The sequence below is a fragment of the Dendrobates tinctorius genome, unplaced genomic scaffold, assembly GCF_039654945.1.
Source record: "Dendrobates tinctorius isolate UK_male_01 unplaced genomic scaffold, ASM3965494v1 ptg000120l, whole genome shotgun sequence".
Taxonomy (NCBI): Eukaryota; Metazoa; Chordata; class Amphibia; order Anura; family Dendrobatidae; genus Dendrobates; species Dendrobates tinctorius.
In genome coordinates this window covers 40632008-40652239 of record NW_027361788.1, presented here as the reverse complement: position 1 = coordinate 40652239, position 20232 = coordinate 40632008, and the positions used below count along the sequence as shown (strand labels likewise).

Below are 20232 nucleotides of genomic sequence, written 5' to 3'. Positions count from 1 at the left end.
TCTTCTCAATGTATTCATCCAACATAAGGCTGGTAACAGATGTGAACAGAACCTTAGGCCACTTTTGGAAGCACACAGTGTGCACTCCTGTACCCATCCGCGATATGGATAAACGCGGAGGTCTGCACACGGACCCAGTCACATTCACCATTTGTGGACATGACTGGTCTGAGCAAGGTAACGTTAGTCTGGACGTAGCCTTATGTGAATGGGTTATACAAAACCTTCAAGGATGGCAATAGTGACATCGATACACCGACAGATTATCCCCCACACTTACTTCTGCCTCCTTCAGCCGACGCTCAAACCAGCCTTTGGTTCCTTCCAGAGACTGAATCTGTAGGCGCAGTTCTTCTGTCGTTTGCTGCAATCCTTCCAAATCCCGACTTCGAGCCTAGAAGCAAATTGCACACAGATGTAGACACAAGTATTGCCTTTACAGTTCGCAGACGGTAAGCTGAGCGATGGGGGATCCTGAGGTTATTACTGGGGGACTCACAAATGCCGCACTACCCCTGAAAATTAATGGGTCATTTGTGTACTGCGCTCATGAGCAAACGCCGATTTGTGTCGCTTGGTCTTACATAAGAGAAAGGTCCCCCCTATGTCCTAATAGGTTTTTAGAAGTCGGCACTACCCCCAGAGACTAAGCTTAAAAAAGCAAACATCAGACTCTCTAGGTGGTTACAATAATCAGTACAACTGCCTTCCGTTCCCTAAAGTCTCGGAGCATGGGTGACTATTGTGGATGTCATCTGTCAGTCAGCCGTACCTTCTCATCTCTCAGCTGACCTCTCAGCTCTTCCTCACCGCGGTTCTTCTCCTCGTGAAGCTCCCTCAACTCCTTCTCATACTTGGCCCTTATACACAGCACCTCCTTCTCGTGCTGGAGCTTAATGTTCCCCACCTCTTCTTTGTGCCGTGCCTTCTCCTGCTGCATCTCGATGGCCATCTCGTCCAGCATGCCTTTCCGCTTATCGGCGCTCTGAAGAGAACAGGAGTCTCAGTCATCGCCTGATGTGAAGAGGGCAACAACGGAAAAGAGACGGTACAAGAACACCAAGTACCTTACGGGCTTCTTCGAGGTCATGCTGCAACTGCTGAGCCTCTTGCTTCTGCTCCTGCAACTGCTCCAGTATTCGGCTATTGGCACGGCTAGACTCCTGCCCAAAAAAGAGAGAAAGGAGATAAAGTGGACACCTGTGACATATCCGCCATTGTTCTAGGGGTTTTTGTGCTTACGGAATTGTACAGTAAAAAGGACCTTTGAGTTGGTAACATTATGGCGACAACAAAATTGTATGTCTTTCTAATTTGATAGATTGGACTTCTGCAGACATGGCAACACTAATAAGTTCATTTTAATATTATTATTATTTTGAGGGGTTGCATTGGAGAAAGAGGAAAAATGCAACCTTTTTTTCTTTACACCCCTTTTTATAAATACTTTTGTTTGTTAATTGACCCTGTGATTGTTTGATCACTTGTGTTATATATTGCACTACTTAAGCATTGCAATAGATATTAATGATCTTAGGGTGGGCTTCATAGCAGTACAAAGTTGGTGGCAACATGGGCCTTCAGTAGTCCCCCAGTTGTCAATGTAATCAGAAGGGAAGCCTGAAGTGGATGACACCAATACACAGACAGCACCCAAGTGTATGGCACAGGCTCAGCTCCTGAGCCCGCTCAGTACACCACACACAACATAGGAGGGATCAGCAAGTCTTATGTCAGGAAGGGGTTAAGCTGCTTACCTGGCCTTAAGGTGTACATTAAAATGAGAAAAATAACACCCTCCATGTGGCAATAAGACCACTTAAAATGACAGGTTGATGCTGCACTAGTGAGTCTGATGACGGCATGTCCCTTCTGTCTGCAGGACATAGATATTACATCAGAAGGGGACATGCGATCATCTCCATCTCTCAGTGGTACAGCCTCACACTTCGGATGACCGTATATTGAATGTATCACGTTAGTAGCTGCTCTCACAAGTGATCACTATGAATGTTAGATGCCGGTGGTGCCCGAGGGTCGGTTAATTGGTCCAGTGGCCCTACTAGAACACCCCACCTGCAGCTGGGTTTTAAGGTCCTCTCTCTGGGCCAGCAGAGCCTCCTTGTCATTCTGCTGCTGCTGCACTTCTGCCGTCAGTGCTGCGCTCTGGTCCCGTAATAAGCTGAGCTCCTGAGTTCTGGACGTCTGAATCTAAACAATGAAGGAAAGGTTTGTAACGGACGCCAAGAACAGTAATGGACAAAAGACAACACATGGAAAAGTGACACAGGACTGTACAGCCCATGCAGAAGGATGTAGGGGAGAAGCCATGCAAATCGTCTGGTGGTGATGAGATGCAGAAGATGAAGGGATACACAAGTCAATGAGAATTATGAATAATTAGTTACTGTAACTAAACTTTTAAATCATTTCGATATGTTGTTGCCTTTGTTCAGAGCGGTCCCAAGACCCCCACCAATCACTCCATCCAGGGGACAGAAGAGCTCATCTCATGCTCAACTGTGCATAAAGTGATGTATGGACCAACATACTTGAGCAAAAGCTGGGGTCTTCTGCCCCCCTAGTGTGAGCAATCGGTGGGGATCTAAGGACTGTTCTAAACAGGGGAGACAACATATCAAAATTAGCTAACAGTTTAGGTATCACAAGGATGTGCCACCACTTTATGAACTGACCTCTATGACCCCCTCATCGAGCCCCTTTAGTTTTTCTTTGAGCAGCGGCGACGTCCACCTTCTGTGCAGGGAAACTGCAGCATGACTAAGGGTAGTTTCACATTTGCGTTTAAGGCCGCAGCGACGGCCTGCGCACGGATGCCGCTAAGCCTCGCCCCCTGCCGCGCCTCCTCCGGTAGCTCCGCCTACGGGCGCATGACGCTGCATGCGTCCTGCGTCCCCTATCTTTAGCACTGGGGACGCAGGCCGTGCGCAGGTATGCGTTTGGTGGCGCATACGTCCTTTTGACCCTGCGCCGACCAGCGCCAAACGCAACCTGTTGCAATTTGGTGCGGTCGGCTCTGTGTCAAAAGGACACATGGGCCGCCAAACGCATACCTGCGCACGGCCTGTGTCCCCAGTGCTAAAGATAGGGGACGCAGGACGCATGCAGCGTCATGCGTCCGTAGGCGGAGCTACCGGAGGAGGCGCCGCAGGGGGCGGGGCTTAGCGGCGGCCGTGCGCAGGCCGTCGCTGCGGCCTTAAACGCAAATGTGAAACTATCCTTAGATGGGGTCAGCATCAGTGTGAGGTTCCTTGAGGTCAGACCCCATTGATTTTAAAGGGATAGCTTATTTTAGGGATCTTCCACCACTTTAGTAAATGGAAATATCCCTTTAAGACACAAGCAGATGTATACACCATCCCCTCCACCAATAATGCAACGGTCACATTAACATTTACCCCGCAGCCCAATTTTTGCCCGTAATTGGTCATTATTGCTTTTTACGGGGTACCCCCCCATCAGAGCACAACGCAGCACATCATGTGACCCAGGCACCACGTCTACATTGACTTAAAGGGGGCACACAAATCCTAAAGCTGGCAACGTGATACTAGAAGCCGCTGATACACCCATCTGTATATGCCAAACGGTTTAATTACAGGATTAGGAAAACATGGCTGCTTCCTTCCAGAAACCATGCCACCTCTGTCCCAGGTCTAGTTTTGCAACTCAGGTACAATGCAAATTAACAGTCTGAGCCGCAATACCGCATACAATCTGTAGACGGGGTGGCGCTGTTTTGGGGGAGGAAAACAAATTAAATAAAGCAGCCCTGCCCCTTTAATTATTTTCAGCCAAACACTTGCATGAGCGGAGATGTTTCGCTAGGTGTGATTGGGAGGATAGCAGTGATATGGGGCTCTTCATATGATCTGGATAATGTTGAGGGGTGTAGTACCTGCTCCAAGGCGGCTAGGTTGGTACGCAGGGCATCGTTCTCAGACAAAATGTTGTCAACCTGCTCCTGGCTCTCCGCGCTTTGCCACGCTACCTATACCCGGGGAAGGCAGCGGCACAGAGAAGCAGAGGCGACGGGGGACCGGAGAAGAGCGGGAAAGAGAGCTCAGTGCTAGAAATAGCAGATGGCGCTCAGCGGTGCCAGGCCTGGTGGGCAGTGCCCTACATACCTGCTCCTGGAGTCCCTGAAGGGTCTTCTCATGTTCTTGTTTCAGGCTCTGAATCTGCTCCTTTAGGTCAGTACAAGTCTGTAGAGAGAAAGCTTAAAGTAAGGCAGCAGACCGGTGAAGAAACTACAACCCACAGCAGCCACACGGCACGGTGAGAGTTGCGCTGCTCTATCTCCGACGGCCGTTTTAGAAAACATGCACTCAGGAAAAAAGGGACCCCATGTTAGTTCTGGCTACTAATGGAACCCCATTGTGGGGGCTTTCCGTCCCTTTCATCCAAGAGGTGAGGATGATAGGACACAAACTTTCACAAGAGGGGAACCTGGTATTAAAGCAATCATGAGCTAATCTGAGGGGCTCCTCCTGACACCATAGTAGCCGCATGGACTCTCTCACATGTCCTCCATGCTGCAATCACTTCATTTATGTCTGTCTCATTATGTGGGTATGTAGTAACACAAGATGTGTTACCTGCTATACAATGTACTGCATTCCCTGGCAGCACAGACTTGTTCTACATCCTTTCTGATTTGATACCTCAGGAAGTCATGTCAAAACTGTAATTTAAAAGGGAAGGGGTGCCGCCATCTGGGAATAGGATAAGCATAAATATTCATCTGTCCTGAGGGCAAGGATCGGGCGTGGACAGCAGCGTGCACACACGCATGGATCTTTTCATTTATGTAAGAGCTCCAGAAATTGGCAAGCCTCTAGTTCTCCGGTCCTGGAGATATCATTACGACAAGCCATGAATCTCATACCCCTGTAACCACTCATGGCCCAGCCAATGTCTGTAGACATCTGCAGGGTCATTTCGAAATGTCTGCGGCTGCAGAGCTTTACAGACGGAACTCCCAAGAAATGATGGAAGGCGTTAAAGGACATGTCTGGGCATCTACTATTAATCCTTTGGATAGATCATCAATATCAGATCAGTGGGGGTCCAACACACAGTACCTCCCCTCCAACCAGCTATTGAATAGGAGCTAGTATGCAGCACCTGCGCTGTTCAGCTCCATCAATGTCTCCATGCCGGAGTGAATAACAGATTGTGGGGGTAAAGGGTGTCAGACCCCCACTGATCTGATATTGATGACCTTTCCTAAAGAGAGGTAGTCACTGTCAGATGCCTGAACAACCCCTTTAATTACAGTCCCTGCCTCATCTCTGTATACACGGTGCTCAATGAGCACTAAGTATACAGTGCAGGTAGCGGCCATGACACTTCCCGCTCTTATCCCCTATGCGGAGTGACAGTTTAATAGGTTTTGTAGTGTTACCATGTGCTATTAAATAAAAATAGGAAAATTTTGAAAAATACTTATTTTGTTATGAAATCACAAATATATAAACATATAAAAATGGTAGAAAAAAAATAGCTCCATACAGCACGGAAAGAGAAAAAGCAAAAAATAATCTGAATAACAAACTACAAAGCAAAACTATGCCCAGTCACAGGAAAAGATGTCTGAAGGCTGGTAAGGAGCGCCAATGTGGAGGCATGGAGGACATCCTCAGATGAGATCAGCCCTCGGTACCTGCTGAGCCCCGCTCAGGTCCTGCTGCAGCTTCTGGTTCCGGGAGGCCGAGGCTTTCAGCTCTTCCTCTTTTCTTTGCTGGATTTCCTCTATTTTCGTCCTGTTTGCAGACAGTAAGGTCAGAAGTCAGCTCTGATCAAAACCCCTCAACTTCTCCGACCGAAGGATGATAGACTCACCTGCTGTCGTTGTACAGGGCCTCCTTGTCTGTCTGGAGACGAAGATAACTGTGGAGGACAGAAGAAATCACACATGAAAGGAGCAAGAGCTGAAAGCAATGCAAAAACAACATACATGGCACTGTCCGGCTGCTAGGACTCCTGAGAAACAAGAGTCAACTCTGCTCTACCCACATGAGTCCTTTCAGTCACAAAAGGCAACCTGTCATTTTATGTGACCCGACCATGGGCAGGAAATCATAATGAGAAATAAGTTAGGGTTGTACAAGGAGGGAAGCCAAGGAGCAGGAACAGAAGACCAGGAGAATAGAGAAGCCTGGCACCCAAGGAGAAAAGCCCAGAATCCAAAGAGAGAAGCCCAGGAGAAGAGAAGCCCAGAACACGAGAACAGAGAAGCCAGATACACAAAAAGAGGTACACGAGGAGAATAGCATGGTCCACAGAGAGAGGAGCCCAAGAGAAGAGAGAAGCAAGGCACATGAGAAGAAAGAAGCCAGGTACACGAGGAGAAATGCCAGGGGCACGGAGAGAGAAGCCTGGCACCCAAGGAGAAAAGCCCAGAATCCAAAGAGAGAAGCCCAGGAGAAGAGAAGCCCAGAACACGAGAACAGAGAAGCCAGATACACAAAAAGAGGTACACGAGGAGAATAGCATGGTCCACAGAGAGAGGAGCCCAAGAGAAGAGAGAAGCAAGGCACATGAGAAGAAAGAAGCCAGGTACACGAGGAGAAATGCCAGGGGCACGGAGAGAGAAGCCCGGGGCACGGAGAGAGAAGCTCGGGGCACGGAGAGAGAAGCTCGGGGCACGGAGAGAGAAGCTCGGGGCACGGAGAGAGAAGCTCGGGGCACGGAGAGAGAAGCTCGGGGCACGGAGAGAGAAGCTCGGGGCACGAAAAGAGAAGCCCAGGGCACCGGGAGAGAACCCCAGGAGAAGAGAGATGCCCGGGCACAAGAAGAGAGATGCCCGGGCACAAGAAGAGAAGTCTAGAAGAGAAAAGCCCGGGGCACGAGGAAAGAACCCCAGGAGAAGAGAGAAGCCCGGGGGAACGGGGAGATAAGCCCGGGGGGCACGGGGAGAGAAGCCCGGGGGGCACGGGACGGGGAGAGAAGCCCGGGAAAAGAATCTGTATAAACATTTCTCTCCTTGGTTTAACTGATGGGTCTCTTTCTATTTGCATTTGACAAGAAACATTTATCAAGGATAGACAGGTGAAGAGAACAGTCTGGCATGGGGAGAAAAGCCTGGGTACAGAACAAAAAGTCTGGGCATGAGAAGGAGAGTTCGGCGCTGGCTAAAAAGCCCCGAACATGGGGAGAAAAGTCTAGAAGACGACTCCGAATGTGAAAATGAGAGGGAGCAAGGAGCACAAACGGGGAACGGGGGACAAATGCGGGGATGAGGCTAGGCAGTAAAAGTAGAGGGGTCTAGGTGCAGAAAGGAGAGGGGTCTCGATGCGGAAAAGAGAAGGTGACAGGCGTGGAAAGAAGAGGGGGGCAACTGCGTAAAGGAGCTCAAGCATGGAAGGGAGAGGAGACAGGCCACGGAAAGGAGAGGGACCAAGCTAAAGGGAGAACACTTCATCTTTGCCTATTTAGTCTTTTCCTATTTGTTATAGACCTGTTAATCATGCCAAGTCTTCCCAGCAGTGACCCGGAGCTGAGCAGACTGCTGCCCGGTTCATAGTGCGAGCTGTGTTTTCACTGCATTGTGGCTGGTTTGGCAGCAATACGTTGTGTCCTGTAACTCCGGAGCTGGTCTACACTTCTTGATGTGGTTCAGGCTGCCAATCACACATCGTCTCCTTTCATTCTGCACAGGTTCACTGATGATCTTATATTTAGGATTATGAGGAGTCTCACATATGATCCAATGAACATTTCACTACAGCTTCAGAATAAAAACCACCCTGGCATACAGCAGCATCCTTACCGCAGCATCCTGCCCCCTCCTCTGTACCCACCAGTCTCTCACCTGTCATGTTTCTTCTTTAACTTTTCAGAAATCTATCACAGTAAAAATGGAAAAATCCTTATTAGTATTAGATAATAGATTGGCTGAATCATCAGATCTGTGCAATCACTGGATGTGGGAACATCTGCAGCGTTATCATCCACTTCCTCAGTTTTCACAACTTTTTGCTTTCAGTGTTCAGACCTGATAAAGGGGCACAAATCTCTAATCTTTCCTAATAATTAGCTACAGTGTATCAGCGAAGGCCAGAAGTCCGGAGTCCAGGCCGCTCAGCTCATAGAGGATTGTCTGGATACAAGTGCAGCAAACCCTCAACTGGGAGATACATTAAGTCTATACAAGTTTTGAGCCTGACAGCAAGCAGAGATCTTGCAGATGGTGATGAACTAAAACACATAGCGTAATAGAGAATTGCAGAACTTGGGTCATACCTTTGTGTTTTCCTCTTGCAGTTTGGAGAGCTCTCCCTGCATATAAAAAAGGAGAATATTTGTGCCAGATCCCTGCCCTGGATCATGTAGGACCAGCAGAGATCGATCGGTATAATCCAGAGGATCTACCCACATAAGACCATAATCCCGATGGCGGCAGTACCAACCTGTAGTGCGTTTATTTTGTCTCTCAGCAGTTTGTTCTCTTCCGTCTGTGTCGCCAGTTTCAGTGTTACACCTGAAGAAATAGCGAAAGTACTCAGAGTGTACTCCATGCTTTGCACTGCAGCTCTGATCTACTAAGTCAAAGCTAAAAATCAGGGGCTCCTCCTACATATTTGAGATTGAAATGGTCTAACATCCACCTCCAGGTAGGAAGCTAACAGGGGCTGTACCCTCACAGTACTTTACACTGCAGCTCTGCTTGTTGGGATTGATTGCTGTGTAGAAGCACAAGGTCACCAGAATTTTTTTTAAATCGGATCCTTTGAGCCGCAGTTTAAAGGGATTGTCCTGTTCCAAAGATTTTTTTTTTCCTCAAATATCTCAGGGATATAAAAACAAACAAAAAAAAGAGCTTTTACTAACGCTCCTGCGGTGCAGTGCTGCCCTTGCCTTTGTTGATCGGCTGTAGCAGTGAGGTCTTGACAGCGCTGCAGCCAATCACTGACCTGAAAACTTGTGCTGTCTACATTGGCAGGACAGCTGATCTCATTTATAGGCGTGACGTCACCGCTGCAGCGGACAGACCAAAGTGGCACTGGATCCCGGGACGGTGAGTAAAAGCTATGTTTGCACCCCCAAAATGGGTCAACCCTTTTAAAGACCACTGCACTAGACGATCACTGACCAAACTTTCTGCTTTTGAGGGAGATATGGTCATGGCATGCCCGATTCTTTCTTCTTATGGGGGATAAGCAGAATCACAGGTGTCTGATCTGGCCTCTCACATGTGGGGTCTCGGATGCAGGGCTGACCTCAGTGATGGTGGCCCACTCACCTTGCAGATTATCCTCTCTTTGCTCCCAGCTGCTGGACTGTTCGCCGCCCTATAAGAGACAACAGGTCACAAGATCCACATCCAAATATACAGCGCACCACTACTGATGCCGGCACTGTGTGCAGACCACCTGCTGTCCATGGCTGTGTCCGTCTGTTTGTACATCCTGGGCCCCGCTCTCCTGGCCTGTACCTGAGCTGCGGTGACCATTGGCCGGCATTTCTTGGCTCTTCAGTGACGCAATTTCCTTCTCATGCCGTTCCTGAATGGCTGCAAACCAGAAATCACCCAAATAAACGGACATACAGGAAAGCAGCAGGTGTGAACTGCGTCCAGGTAGTAAATGGGAGTTGTATCCGCTCCTGGAAAGCTGGGTGAAATTCAATGCGGCTGCTAAAGTAGCTGTGCCATTAATATAGTCACCCAGCTTACCCAGACATGTGAATGGCAAATCTACCCAATGAGGTAGGGGATGTACAGTGAATATCCAGGCTGATTTGCCGTTTAGTATGTGGGAAAGCTTGGTGATAATCATCATATGACATAATGGCCCCCCAATTACTGAGGCTACGAGTCTTACAGCCTATAGTCCTCTGTAGCGCAGTGTTCTCTGCCTGCAGTCTTCTCAGCTCGCCCTCCGCAGCTCCAGGGATGCCCTCCGGAGACGGACCCCCTTCCTTCAGCTGCTGGTTTTCAGTTTCCAGTTGCTCAATTTGTGAGCACAGCTGGGTACAAAGACATGAATGAGAACAGCAGGCAGCAGTAAAACCCACCCAGACCCCCTAACGTCTGTGTACCTTGGACAGCTCCTGCATCAACGTGCTGTTCTGCAGCCTGAAGTCGTCCTCCTGACTGTGCAGTTTTCCTTGGAGCATTTCGTTCTCCCCTAATAACGCCTCCACCTCCTGCAGGAACAGTAAGACAGAAACTCATGACACCAACCCCTCCGACACCAGAAACCACATACCAATTAGATCCCTAAGGTGCCCCAATCCTTAGATCCCCACCTGCTTCTATCATCCAGTTTGAAGAAGAATAAGTTCAGCTCTGAAGCACTTAATGCAGCATTTAAACTTGCTGCGTAAAGCCATTTATGACAAGCTAAGTGGCACATATATATGTATATTGTTGTACAGATGCCCCCTTAAAATTGAACTAGCCATGCATCAATTAGACGAGGGAGGAAGTCCCTGGGAGATGCGCCACAGTAATAGTTTTATTGCAAACTAACCAGCATATGCAAAGAATCAGTGGTCCTGCTCATTTCTGGGGTCCCTTCTTACCTGGGCTTTCTTGCTTTTGCTGAGGGCCTGTGAATAAAGCAGAAACAGTGATAAAAAAAAAAAAAAAACAGCACGAGGGCGACAAACACAAGACCAAGAGGAATGATGGAAAAGGGCACATGGCCTCCGCTGCGGTCAGATGGTGAAAGGGACGCTCCAGGGAAAACTAACACCCTGTATACAAGAAAACCCCGCTGAGCCCCTCAGACATAACACAAACAGGAGATCTGTTAAGGGGTCTTCTTGCAAGAAAGGTCATTGTCTAAGTGATCAGAGTCCTGCCTTTTGGAGAACCACCGGCACAGAATGCATGTGGTGGTGGTCACACTTATGGCAGCAAGCGATCAGCCTCAGAGAGGGGGTAAGGAGACCCCTGTTCTCTACACAGGTGAGAGTCCCAGGTAGCTGCCAGAGCATCGATAATGAAGTAACCAATCAGAATGGTTCTCTAACTTTCCAAAAATTCTCTGAGAAACGCTCCCGCTGGTTCCCACATTCACCATGTTTTCTCCATTTCCGCCGTGTTGATAAATCCCCAGATGACAGTGGTGAACTCACCTTCTGGGCCTTCTGGTACTCCTTCTCCATGGACACATGCTTCTGACGCAGAGATGAGAGTTCTGGAAGAGCAGAAAGTGTTACGGATACTGGACTGGCAGGTTAAAGCAAACGCCACAGTAAAGGTGACTCCCAGCTAGATGTATATTGTGAAAGGGGCAGTGCAGCATCTTTTACTCTAGCTATTGGGGGGCCCATCAGGTATCGGCTTGGCCCTCAGTTCTGTGGCCATTCAGCTGTATCTTCCAGGGACAAGGCAGAGCCCGGCAGGCACCGATCTGTCACACCTGACTCTGCTTTTGTTAGTGATCATGTATCTGTAAAGCGCTACATGGACAATCCCTGTAAGAAATACTGTATACGAGGGAGCACTCAGGGAGAACGGGGGTTATACTCACCCTGGTTGTTTTTCCGCAGGTTGTCAGACAGCTGGTAGTTTTGGGTCCGGAGCTCCAGGAGCTGAGCCTGTGATAGGAGAGAGACACATCATGTGATCGGGGGGGGGGCAGGGAACGGCTGATACCAGGGAACAATAGTCTCGCTGCAGATGTTAGGTCTGTGGTCCCTGTAACTACAGCACTACAGCTCCAATCACATCGAGGGCTGCCGGGCATGGTATACAGATCTAATGGTACCGACATGTAACCAGGCAAGCACCTATGCATGCTGGGAAATTACAGGAGTGTGACAATGTGCCAGGGAAAGCTGGGCAACAACCGATCAACCAGCCATTACCACCGCCCTCAGGGTTGTCACCCAGCACTCCACACCCTGCTGCACAGGCGACGAGGCAGCGCTGGCCTGAAATATGGGGAGTCTGACCGCAAGCGACCACAGAACTGACAATCTAATCACCCACAACTGAGTGGTGACGGGGACATGCCCACAGTCAATGATACGGGCACTACCCAACAGTACCAGGACAGCTATGGCATCTCCCTGTGGAGTGTGACTCCCTGCAGACAACCTCATACCACAATTACTGACAGGGTGGCAGAGGATGGCACTGACAGCAGGGTGAAAGAGCATCATTGGTGACACTACGGCACCCCTAGAATGTTTGACGTCACTGGCACCTGGCACACGTCTGATGTCACTGGCACACAAGTATCACTGCCATGTGGTGATGACTGATTCCATCACTGGCGCCGACAGCTGACGTCACTGGCACCTGGTGCCGACAGATGACGTCACTGGCACCTGGTGCCGACAGATGATGTCATTGGCACCTGGTACTGATAGATGATGTCACTGGCACCTCTGACAGATGACGTCACTGGCACCTGGTACCGATAGATGATGTCACTGGCACCTGATGCTGACAGATGACATCACTGGCACCTGGTGCAGACAGATGATGTCATTGGCACCTCTTACTGACAGATGATGTCACTAGCACCTGGTGCTGACAGATGACATCACTGGCACCTCTTACTGACAGATGACATCACTGGAACCTCTTACTGACAGATGACGTCACTAGTACCTGGTGCTGACAGATGACATCACTAGCACCTGGTGCTGACAGATGACATCACTGGCACCTCTTACTGACAGATGACATCACTGGAACCTCTTACTGACAGATGACGTCACTAGCACCTGGTGATGACAGATGACATCACTGGCACCTCTTACTGACAGATGACATCACTGGAACCTCTTACTGACAGATGACGTCACTAGTACCTGGTGCTGACAGAGGACGTCACTAGCACCTGGTGCTGACAGATGACATCACTGGCACCTCTTACTGACAGATGACATCACTGGAACCTCTTACTGACAGATGACGTCACTAGTACCTATTGCTGACAGAGGACGTCACTAGCACCTGGTGCTGACAGAGGACGTCACTGGCACCTCTTACTGACAGATGACATCACTGGAACCTCTTACTGACAGATGATGTCACTAGCACCTGGTGCTGACAGATGACATCACTGGCACCTCTTACTGACAGATGACATCACTGGAACCTCTTACTGACAGATGACGTCACTAGTACCTGGTGCTGACAGAGGACGTCACTGGCACCTCTTACTGACAGATGACATCACTGGAACCTCTTACTGACAGATGACCTCACTAACACCTGGTGCTGACAGATGACATCACTGGCACCTGGTGATGACAGATGACATCACTGGCACCTCTTACTGACAGATGACATCACTGGAACCTCTTACTGACAGATGACGTCACTAGTACCTGGTGCTGACAGAGGACGTCACTAGCACCTGGTGCTGACAGATGACATCACTGGAACCTCTTACTGACAGATGACGTCACTAGTACCTGGTGCTGACAGAGGACGTCACTAGCACCTGGTGCTGACAGATGACATCACTGGCACCTCTTACTGACAGATGACATCACTGGAACCTCTGACAGATGACGTCACTAGTACCTGGTGCTGACAGAGGACATCACTAGCACCTGGTGCTGACAGAGGACGTCACTGGCACCTCTTACTGACAGATGACATCACTGGAACCTCTTACTGACAGATGATGTCACTAGCACCTGGTGCTGACAGATGACATCACTGGCACCTCTTACTGACAGATGACATCACTGGAACCTCTTACTGACAGATGACGTCACTAGTACCTGGTGCTGACAGATGACGGCACTAGCACCTGGTGCTGACAGATGACATCACTGGCACCTCTTACTGACAGATGACATCACTGGAACCTCTTACTGACAGATGACGTCACTAGTACCTGGTGCTGACAGAGGACGTCACTAGCACCTGGTGCTGACAGAGGACGTCACTAGCACCTGGTGCTGACAGAGGACGTCACTGGCACCTCTTACTGACAGATGACATCACTGGAACCTCTTACTGACAGATGACCTCACTAGCACCTGGTGCTGACAGATGACATCACTGGCACCTGGTGATGACAGATGACATCACTGGCACCTCTTACTGACAGATGACATCACTGGAACCTCTTACTGACAGATGACGTCACTAGTACCTGGTGCTGACAGATGACGGCACTAGCACCTGGTGCTGACAGATGACATCACTGGCACCTCTTACTGACAGATGACATCACTGGAACCTCTTACTGACAGATGACGTCACTAGTACCTGGTGCTGACAGAGGACGTCACTAGCACCTGGTGCTGACAGAGGACGTCACTGGCACCTCTTACTGACAGATGACATCACTGGAACCTCTTACTGACAGATGACCTCACTAGCACCTGGTGCTGACAGATGACATCACTGGCACCTGGTGATGACAGATGACATCACTGGCACCTCTTACTGACAGATGACATCACTGGAACCTCTTACTGACAGATGACGTCACTAGTACCTGGTGCTGACAGAGGACGTCACTAGCACCTGGTGCTGACAGATGACATCACTGGAACCTCTTACTGACAGATGACGTCACTAGTACCTGGTGCTGACAGAGGACGTCACTGGCACCTCTTACTGACAGATGACGTCACTAGTACCTGGTGCTGACAGAGGACGTCACTGGCACCTCTTACTGACAGATGACGTCACTAGTACCTGGTGCTGACAGATGATGTCACTAGCACCTCTTACTGACAGATGACGTCGCTGGCACCTATTGGTGAGCGCTCAGCTCCTGCTCACCACACAATGGCTGGCAGACATCAGCTGATCCTCCACCTCCATTCATTCTATGTGATGTAAAAACTAATGACATTCGGGACTGCGGCTCTTCACCAAACCCTCCCTACCGCTCACACATGACGTCAGCGTGCTGTTTGTCATGACGTCACGCGTTAGTCGTCACCTGAGCAGGCCTCAGTGCAGCGTTACCTGCATCCGCTGGAACTCGTCCTCAGACAGAGCCTGCGCCATCTTCCTGTCACCCACTGTGGACACCGGCAAAGCACCCCCGCTTCCCTGTTCAATGGTATCGTCCAGCCACCACCATAGAGAGATGCTGACTACAGACAGGAACTGGGCGCTACCAAGGAGGCTGCAGCCACTGGGATAGAGAGGCGGAGGGGCGAGAGCGCCACCTGCTGGTCATGTGCGGTAGTGTGCAATAAATGTTTCTGACAATTCACATCCACATGGTGGACCAGCGTCGTCGGATCGGAGTTGCTGTTTCCTCCATTGCCCACAACGGGACTTATCTAACTGTAACAAACTCCCAGCTGTTGTGGGTTCAGTCACTAACATCTGTCAGAGAGTTTGGACATAGTGCAGGACTCCATGACCCGGCGCATGCTGGAAAGCTGCAGGTGTATATGGCCCGAGCCCTTTACCTCCTCCTGCTCTTATGTGTTCCGGCCGTATGAGGACTTGTTAGGCCGCTTTTCTCTTTGGACGACGCCATTCACTTCACCATATAATGTATAGAAGAGCGGGAGAAAGATTCCAAGTGAGGGGAAAATTGAAAAAACTGTAATTCCACCATTGATCTTTATGTTTTGTTTTCACAGCGTTAATGTTGTAGTAAATATGCCTGATTATCCAGGCTGTGCGAGGGCGGAGACGTCACTGAGCGACAAGACATCGCAGAGCGCGGAGACGTCACTGAGCGACAAGACATCGCAGAGCGCGGAGACGTCACTGAGCGACAAGACATCGCAGAGCGCGGAGACGTCACTGAGCGACAAGACATCGCAGAGCGCGGAGACGTCACTGAGCGACAAGACATCGCAGAGCGCGGAGACGTCACTGAGCGACAAGACATCGCAGAGCGCGGAGACGTCACTGAGCGACAAGACATCGCAGAGAGCGGAGACGTCACTGAGCGACAAGACATCGCAGAGCGCGGAGACGTCACTGAGCGACAAGACATCGCAGAGCGCGGAGACGTCACTGAGCGACAAGACATCGCAGAGCGCGGAGACGTCACTGAGCGACAAGACATCGCAGAGCACGGAGACGTCACTGAGCGACTAGACGTCGCAGAGCACGGAGACGTCACTGAGCACCTAGACATCGCAGAGCGCGGAGACGTCACTGAGCGACAAGACATCGCAGAGCGCGGAGACGTCACTGAGCGACAAGACATCGCAGAGCACGGAGACGTCACTGAGCGACAAGACATCGCAGAGCACGGAGACGTCACTGAGCACCTAGACATCGCAGAGCGCGGAGACGTCACTGAGCGACAAGACATCGCAGAGCGCGGAGACGTCACTGAGCGACAAGACATCGCAGAGCGCGGAGACGTCACTGAGCGACAAGACATCGCAGAACGCGGAGACGTCACTGAGCGACAAGACATCGCAGAACGCGGAGACGTCACTGAGCGACAAGACATCGCAGAGCGCGGAGACGTCACTGAGCGACAAGACATCGCAGGGCGCGGAGACGTCACTGAGCGACTAGACATCGCAGAGCGCGGAGACGTCACTGAGCGACTAGACATCGCAGAGCGCGGAGACGTCACTGAGCGACTAGACATCGCAGAGCGCGGAGACGTCACTGAGCGACTAGACATCGCAGAGCGCGGAGACGTCACTGAGCGACTAGACATCGCAGAGCGCGGAGACGTCACTGAGCGACAAGACATCGCAGAGCGCGGAGACGTCACTGAGCGACAAGACATCGCAGAGCGCGGAGACGTCACTGAGCGACTAGACATCGCAGAGCGCGGAGACGTCACTGAGCGACAAGACATCGCAGAACGCGGAGACGTCACTGAGCGACAAGACATCGCAGGGCACGGAGACGTCACTGAGCGACAAGACATCGCAGAGCGCGGAGACGTCACTGAGCGACAAGACATCGCAGGGCGCGGAGACGTCACTGAGCGACAAGACATCGCAGAGCGCGGAGACGTCACTGAGCGACTAGACATCGCAGAGCGCGGAGACGTCACTGAGCGACAAGACATCGCAGAGCGCGGAGACGTCACTGAGCGACTAGACATCGCAGAGCGCGGAGACGTCACTGAGCGACTAGACATCGCAGAGCGCGGAGACGTCACTGAGCGACTAGACATCGCAGAGCGCGGAGACGTCACTGAGCGACTAGACATCGCAGAGCGCGGAGACGTCACTGAGCGACAAGACATCGCAGAGCGCGGAGACGTCACTGAGCGACAAGACATCGCAGAGCGCGGAGACGTCACTGAGCGACTAGACATCGCAGAGCGCGGAGACGTCACTGAGCGACAAGACATCGCAGAGCGCGGAGACGTCACTGAGCGACAAGACATCGCAGAGCGCGGAGACGTCACTGAGCGACAAGACATCGCAGAGCGCGGAGACGTCACTGAGCGACAAGACATCGCAGAGCGCGGAGACGTCACTGAGCGACTAGACATCGCAGAGCGCGGAGACGTCACTGAGCGACAAGACATCGCAGAGCGCGGAGACGTCACTGAGCGACTAGACATCGCAGAGCGCGGAGACGTCACTGAGCGACTAGACATCGCAGAGCGCGGAGACGTCACTGAGCGACTAGACATCGCAGAGCGCGGAGACGTCACTGAGCGACAAGACATCGCAGAGCGCGGAGACGTCACTGAGCGACAAGACATCGCAGAGCGCGGAGACGTCACTGAGCGACAAGACATCGCAGAGCGCGGAGACGTCACTGAGCGCCTAGACATCGCAGAGCGCGGAGACGTCACTGAGCGCCTAGACGTCGCAGAGCGCGGAGACGTCACTGAGCGACAAGACGTCGCAGAGCGCGGAGACGTCACTGAGCGACTAGACGTCGCAGAACGCGGAGACGTCACTGAGCGACTAGACGTCGCAGAACGCGGAGACGTCACTGAGCGACTAGACGTCGCAGAACGCGGAGACGTCACTGAGCGACTAGACGTCGCAGAACACGGAGACGTCACTGAGCGACTAGACGTCGCAGAACACGGAGACGTCACTGAGCGACTAGACGTCGCAGAACGCGGAGACGTCACTGAGCGACTAGACGTCGCAGAGCGCGGAGACGTCACTGAGCGACAAGACATCGCAGAGCGCGGAGACGTCACTGAGCGACAAGACATCGCAGAGCGCGGAGACGTCACTGAGCGACAAGACATCGCAGAGCGCGGAGACGTCACTGAGCGCCTAGACGTCGCAGAGCGCGGAGACGTCACTGAGCGCCTAGACGTCGCAGAGCGCGGAGACGTCACTGAGCGACAAGACGTCGCAGAGCGCGGAGACGTCACTGAGCGACTAGACGTCGCAGAACGCGGAGACGTCACTGAGCGACTAGACGTCGCAGAACACGGAGACGTCACTGAGCGACTAGACGTCGCAGAACGCGGAGACGTCACTGAGCGACTAGACGTCGCAGAACGCGGAGACGTCACTGAGCGACTAGACGTCGCAGAACGCGGAGACGTCACTGAGCGACAAGACATCGCAGAGCGCGGAGACGTCACCGAGCGCCTAGACGTCACCGAGCGCCTAGACGTCACCGAGCGCAGAGACGTCACCGAGCGCAGAGACGTCACCGAGCGCAGAGACGTCACCGAGCGCAGAGACGTCACCGAGCGCAGAGACGTCACAGTGCGGAGACATCAGAGTGCGTAGACGTCACTGAACGCGGAGACGTCACTGAACGCGGAGACGTCACTGAGTGCGGAGACATCGCAGAGCATGGAGACGTCACTGAGCGCGGAGACATTGCGGAGATGTCACTGAGAGCGAGGACGTCGCTGAGCGCGGAGGGGTCACAGAGTGCGGAGACGTCATTAAGTTATAAGAAAAAATTCCAGACTTTGTAAAAGAACAAATAAATGCTTTATGTCCGCGCCTCTCTGAGACCTGTGACGCTTTTCTTCTCCATCCATGGACCAGGTTGGGGCTGTTTTTCCGCTGTCGTCTTTAGTGATATCGTTTGGGCACAGATGACGCTGTGACACTTATCGGGGGTTGGGCGGTGGCCGAAAACAGCAATTCTGGAATGTCACTGTTCGGTTCCACCGTTCCCTTCTTGGTTGTTATTTGCTATTTTCAGAAATCTGATTTAGGACTCGGTGATACTGTCCTGACGATCACGCCTGATTCCAGCAGGGATTTACTTTTTAATCTTTGTTTATACTTTTACTGGGGGGATAAAGGGGTGATTGTATTTGTTGTTTTATATATTTGTCAGAGGACTAGAGCTGCGATCACTCGTGCTGTACATGCGGTAATGCCGCAGCACTGATCATATATGCGATTCCTATGAAGCTCAGCTCCTGCCCATGATGCCAGTACAGTGGGGTCCTGTGCTACAGAAGGGGCCATGCAGGCAGACCATGTCAGGATCCCGCACAGGCGGCACTATGGCCTCCCTGCCTTGTGCTGCCTGTGCCAGAGATGAAGATGGCACCATCACTTGGGGCAGGAGTCCTCTGCTACTGACGGTCTGCCCTGGGGGACTGATCAGCACTACAGGGGGCGCCCATTATTGGTAGCTCGTCTTTACCGGTGACAGCTCCCGATACCGATGCTTCTCCCTCTACCTGTCTCCTGACTCGCCTGCGTCTGGATGGTTGCTTTCCAAGTGTATGTTCCCTGGTGGTCCTGCCTGTTTTTCAGGCCATGCCCCTCACCCACGTCCACTCTGTGGCTTCACCTAATTGTAGAGTGTCGCGCACAAGAAAACTCCCACGACCGCTGCTCGCCAAGAGCTTTCCGCAGCATTGGGAAATTGTCCAATATTCCCAAAGTCTGGAAGGAGCCCCCATTATTATGGAAGGCCCCCAATGTCCCAGGGTGGAAATTCTGCACTTATTTCATCCATACACAGTACCCCATACAGACTAGTCGCTGACCAACGACTCTAATCAGGGCTGTGGTCGCCGTGATCAGAGCTGAGGGTCCATATTATATGAAAGTAATGGGAGGACGGGATGGAAATGGGCAGTGGAAGGATCCCCTCATTCACCCATTTACTGCCTGGTGTCAGAGCCTGGTGCAATTATACAGCCACCACTAGAGGGAGCTAGTTTGAGTGTACAGAGCTTGTTTTATAAGCGTGCCTCTTATCAAAAATATGCTTTTTTTTTTTTTTTTAAATCGCTGAGCGTGTAACTGTCTGAACTAATAAAATATAAATTTGACCCATACAGCAAATGCTGAATAAATAGAATAGCTTTTGTTTTGGTTAAAGAAAATGGAATTATGCTGGAGGGGCATTGAGGGCTTAGTTCTCGCCTTCTCTGC

The 20232-nt window shown here is 51.3% G+C and overlaps 1 protein-coding gene across 2 annotated transcripts in view; it reads right to left on the bottom strand.

Annotated features, from left to right (window-relative positions):
- The window catches only part of GRIPAP1 (GRIP1 associated protein 1), a 53503-nt gene extending 38384 nt beyond the window's left edge, over positions 1 to 15119 (bottom strand). Inside the window, exons 1-19 of one of the 2 annotated variants that reach the window (XM_073541218.1) lie at positions 14927 to 15119; positions 11508 to 11574; positions 11110 to 11171; positions 10552 to 10578; positions 10066 to 10173; positions 9849 to 9993; positions 9399 to 9538; positions 9269 to 9317; positions 8436 to 8506; positions 8269 to 8304; positions 7838 to 7869; positions 5866 to 5913; positions 5687 to 5786; positions 4149 to 4226; positions 3920 to 4012; positions 2077 to 2211; positions 1068 to 1163; positions 773 to 985; positions 281 to 394 (exon numbers count right to left, since the gene is read on the bottom strand). In XM_073541218.1, coding sequence (XP_073397319.1) covers positions 281 to 394; positions 773 to 985; positions 1068 to 1163; positions 2077 to 2211; positions 3920 to 4012; positions 4149 to 4226; positions 5687 to 5786; positions 5866 to 5913; positions 7838 to 7869; positions 8269 to 8304; positions 8436 to 8506; positions 9269 to 9317; positions 9399 to 9538; positions 9849 to 9993; positions 10066 to 10173; positions 10552 to 10578; positions 11110 to 11171; positions 11508 to 11574; positions 14927 to 14968 — 1656 coding nt within the window. In that variant the 5' untranslated portion in view covers positions 14969 to 15119. The remainder of the gene's footprint in view (positions 1 to 280; positions 395 to 772; positions 986 to 1067; positions 1164 to 2076; positions 2212 to 3919; positions 4013 to 4148; positions 4227 to 5686; positions 5787 to 5865; positions 5914 to 7837; positions 7870 to 8268; positions 8305 to 8435; positions 8507 to 9268; positions 9318 to 9398; positions 9539 to 9848; positions 9994 to 10065; positions 10174 to 10551; positions 10579 to 11109; positions 11172 to 11507; positions 11575 to 14926) is intronic. The other variant, XM_073541219.1, reaches the window with a different exon arrangement.
- Positions 15120 to 20232: the final 5113 nt, after the last annotated feature.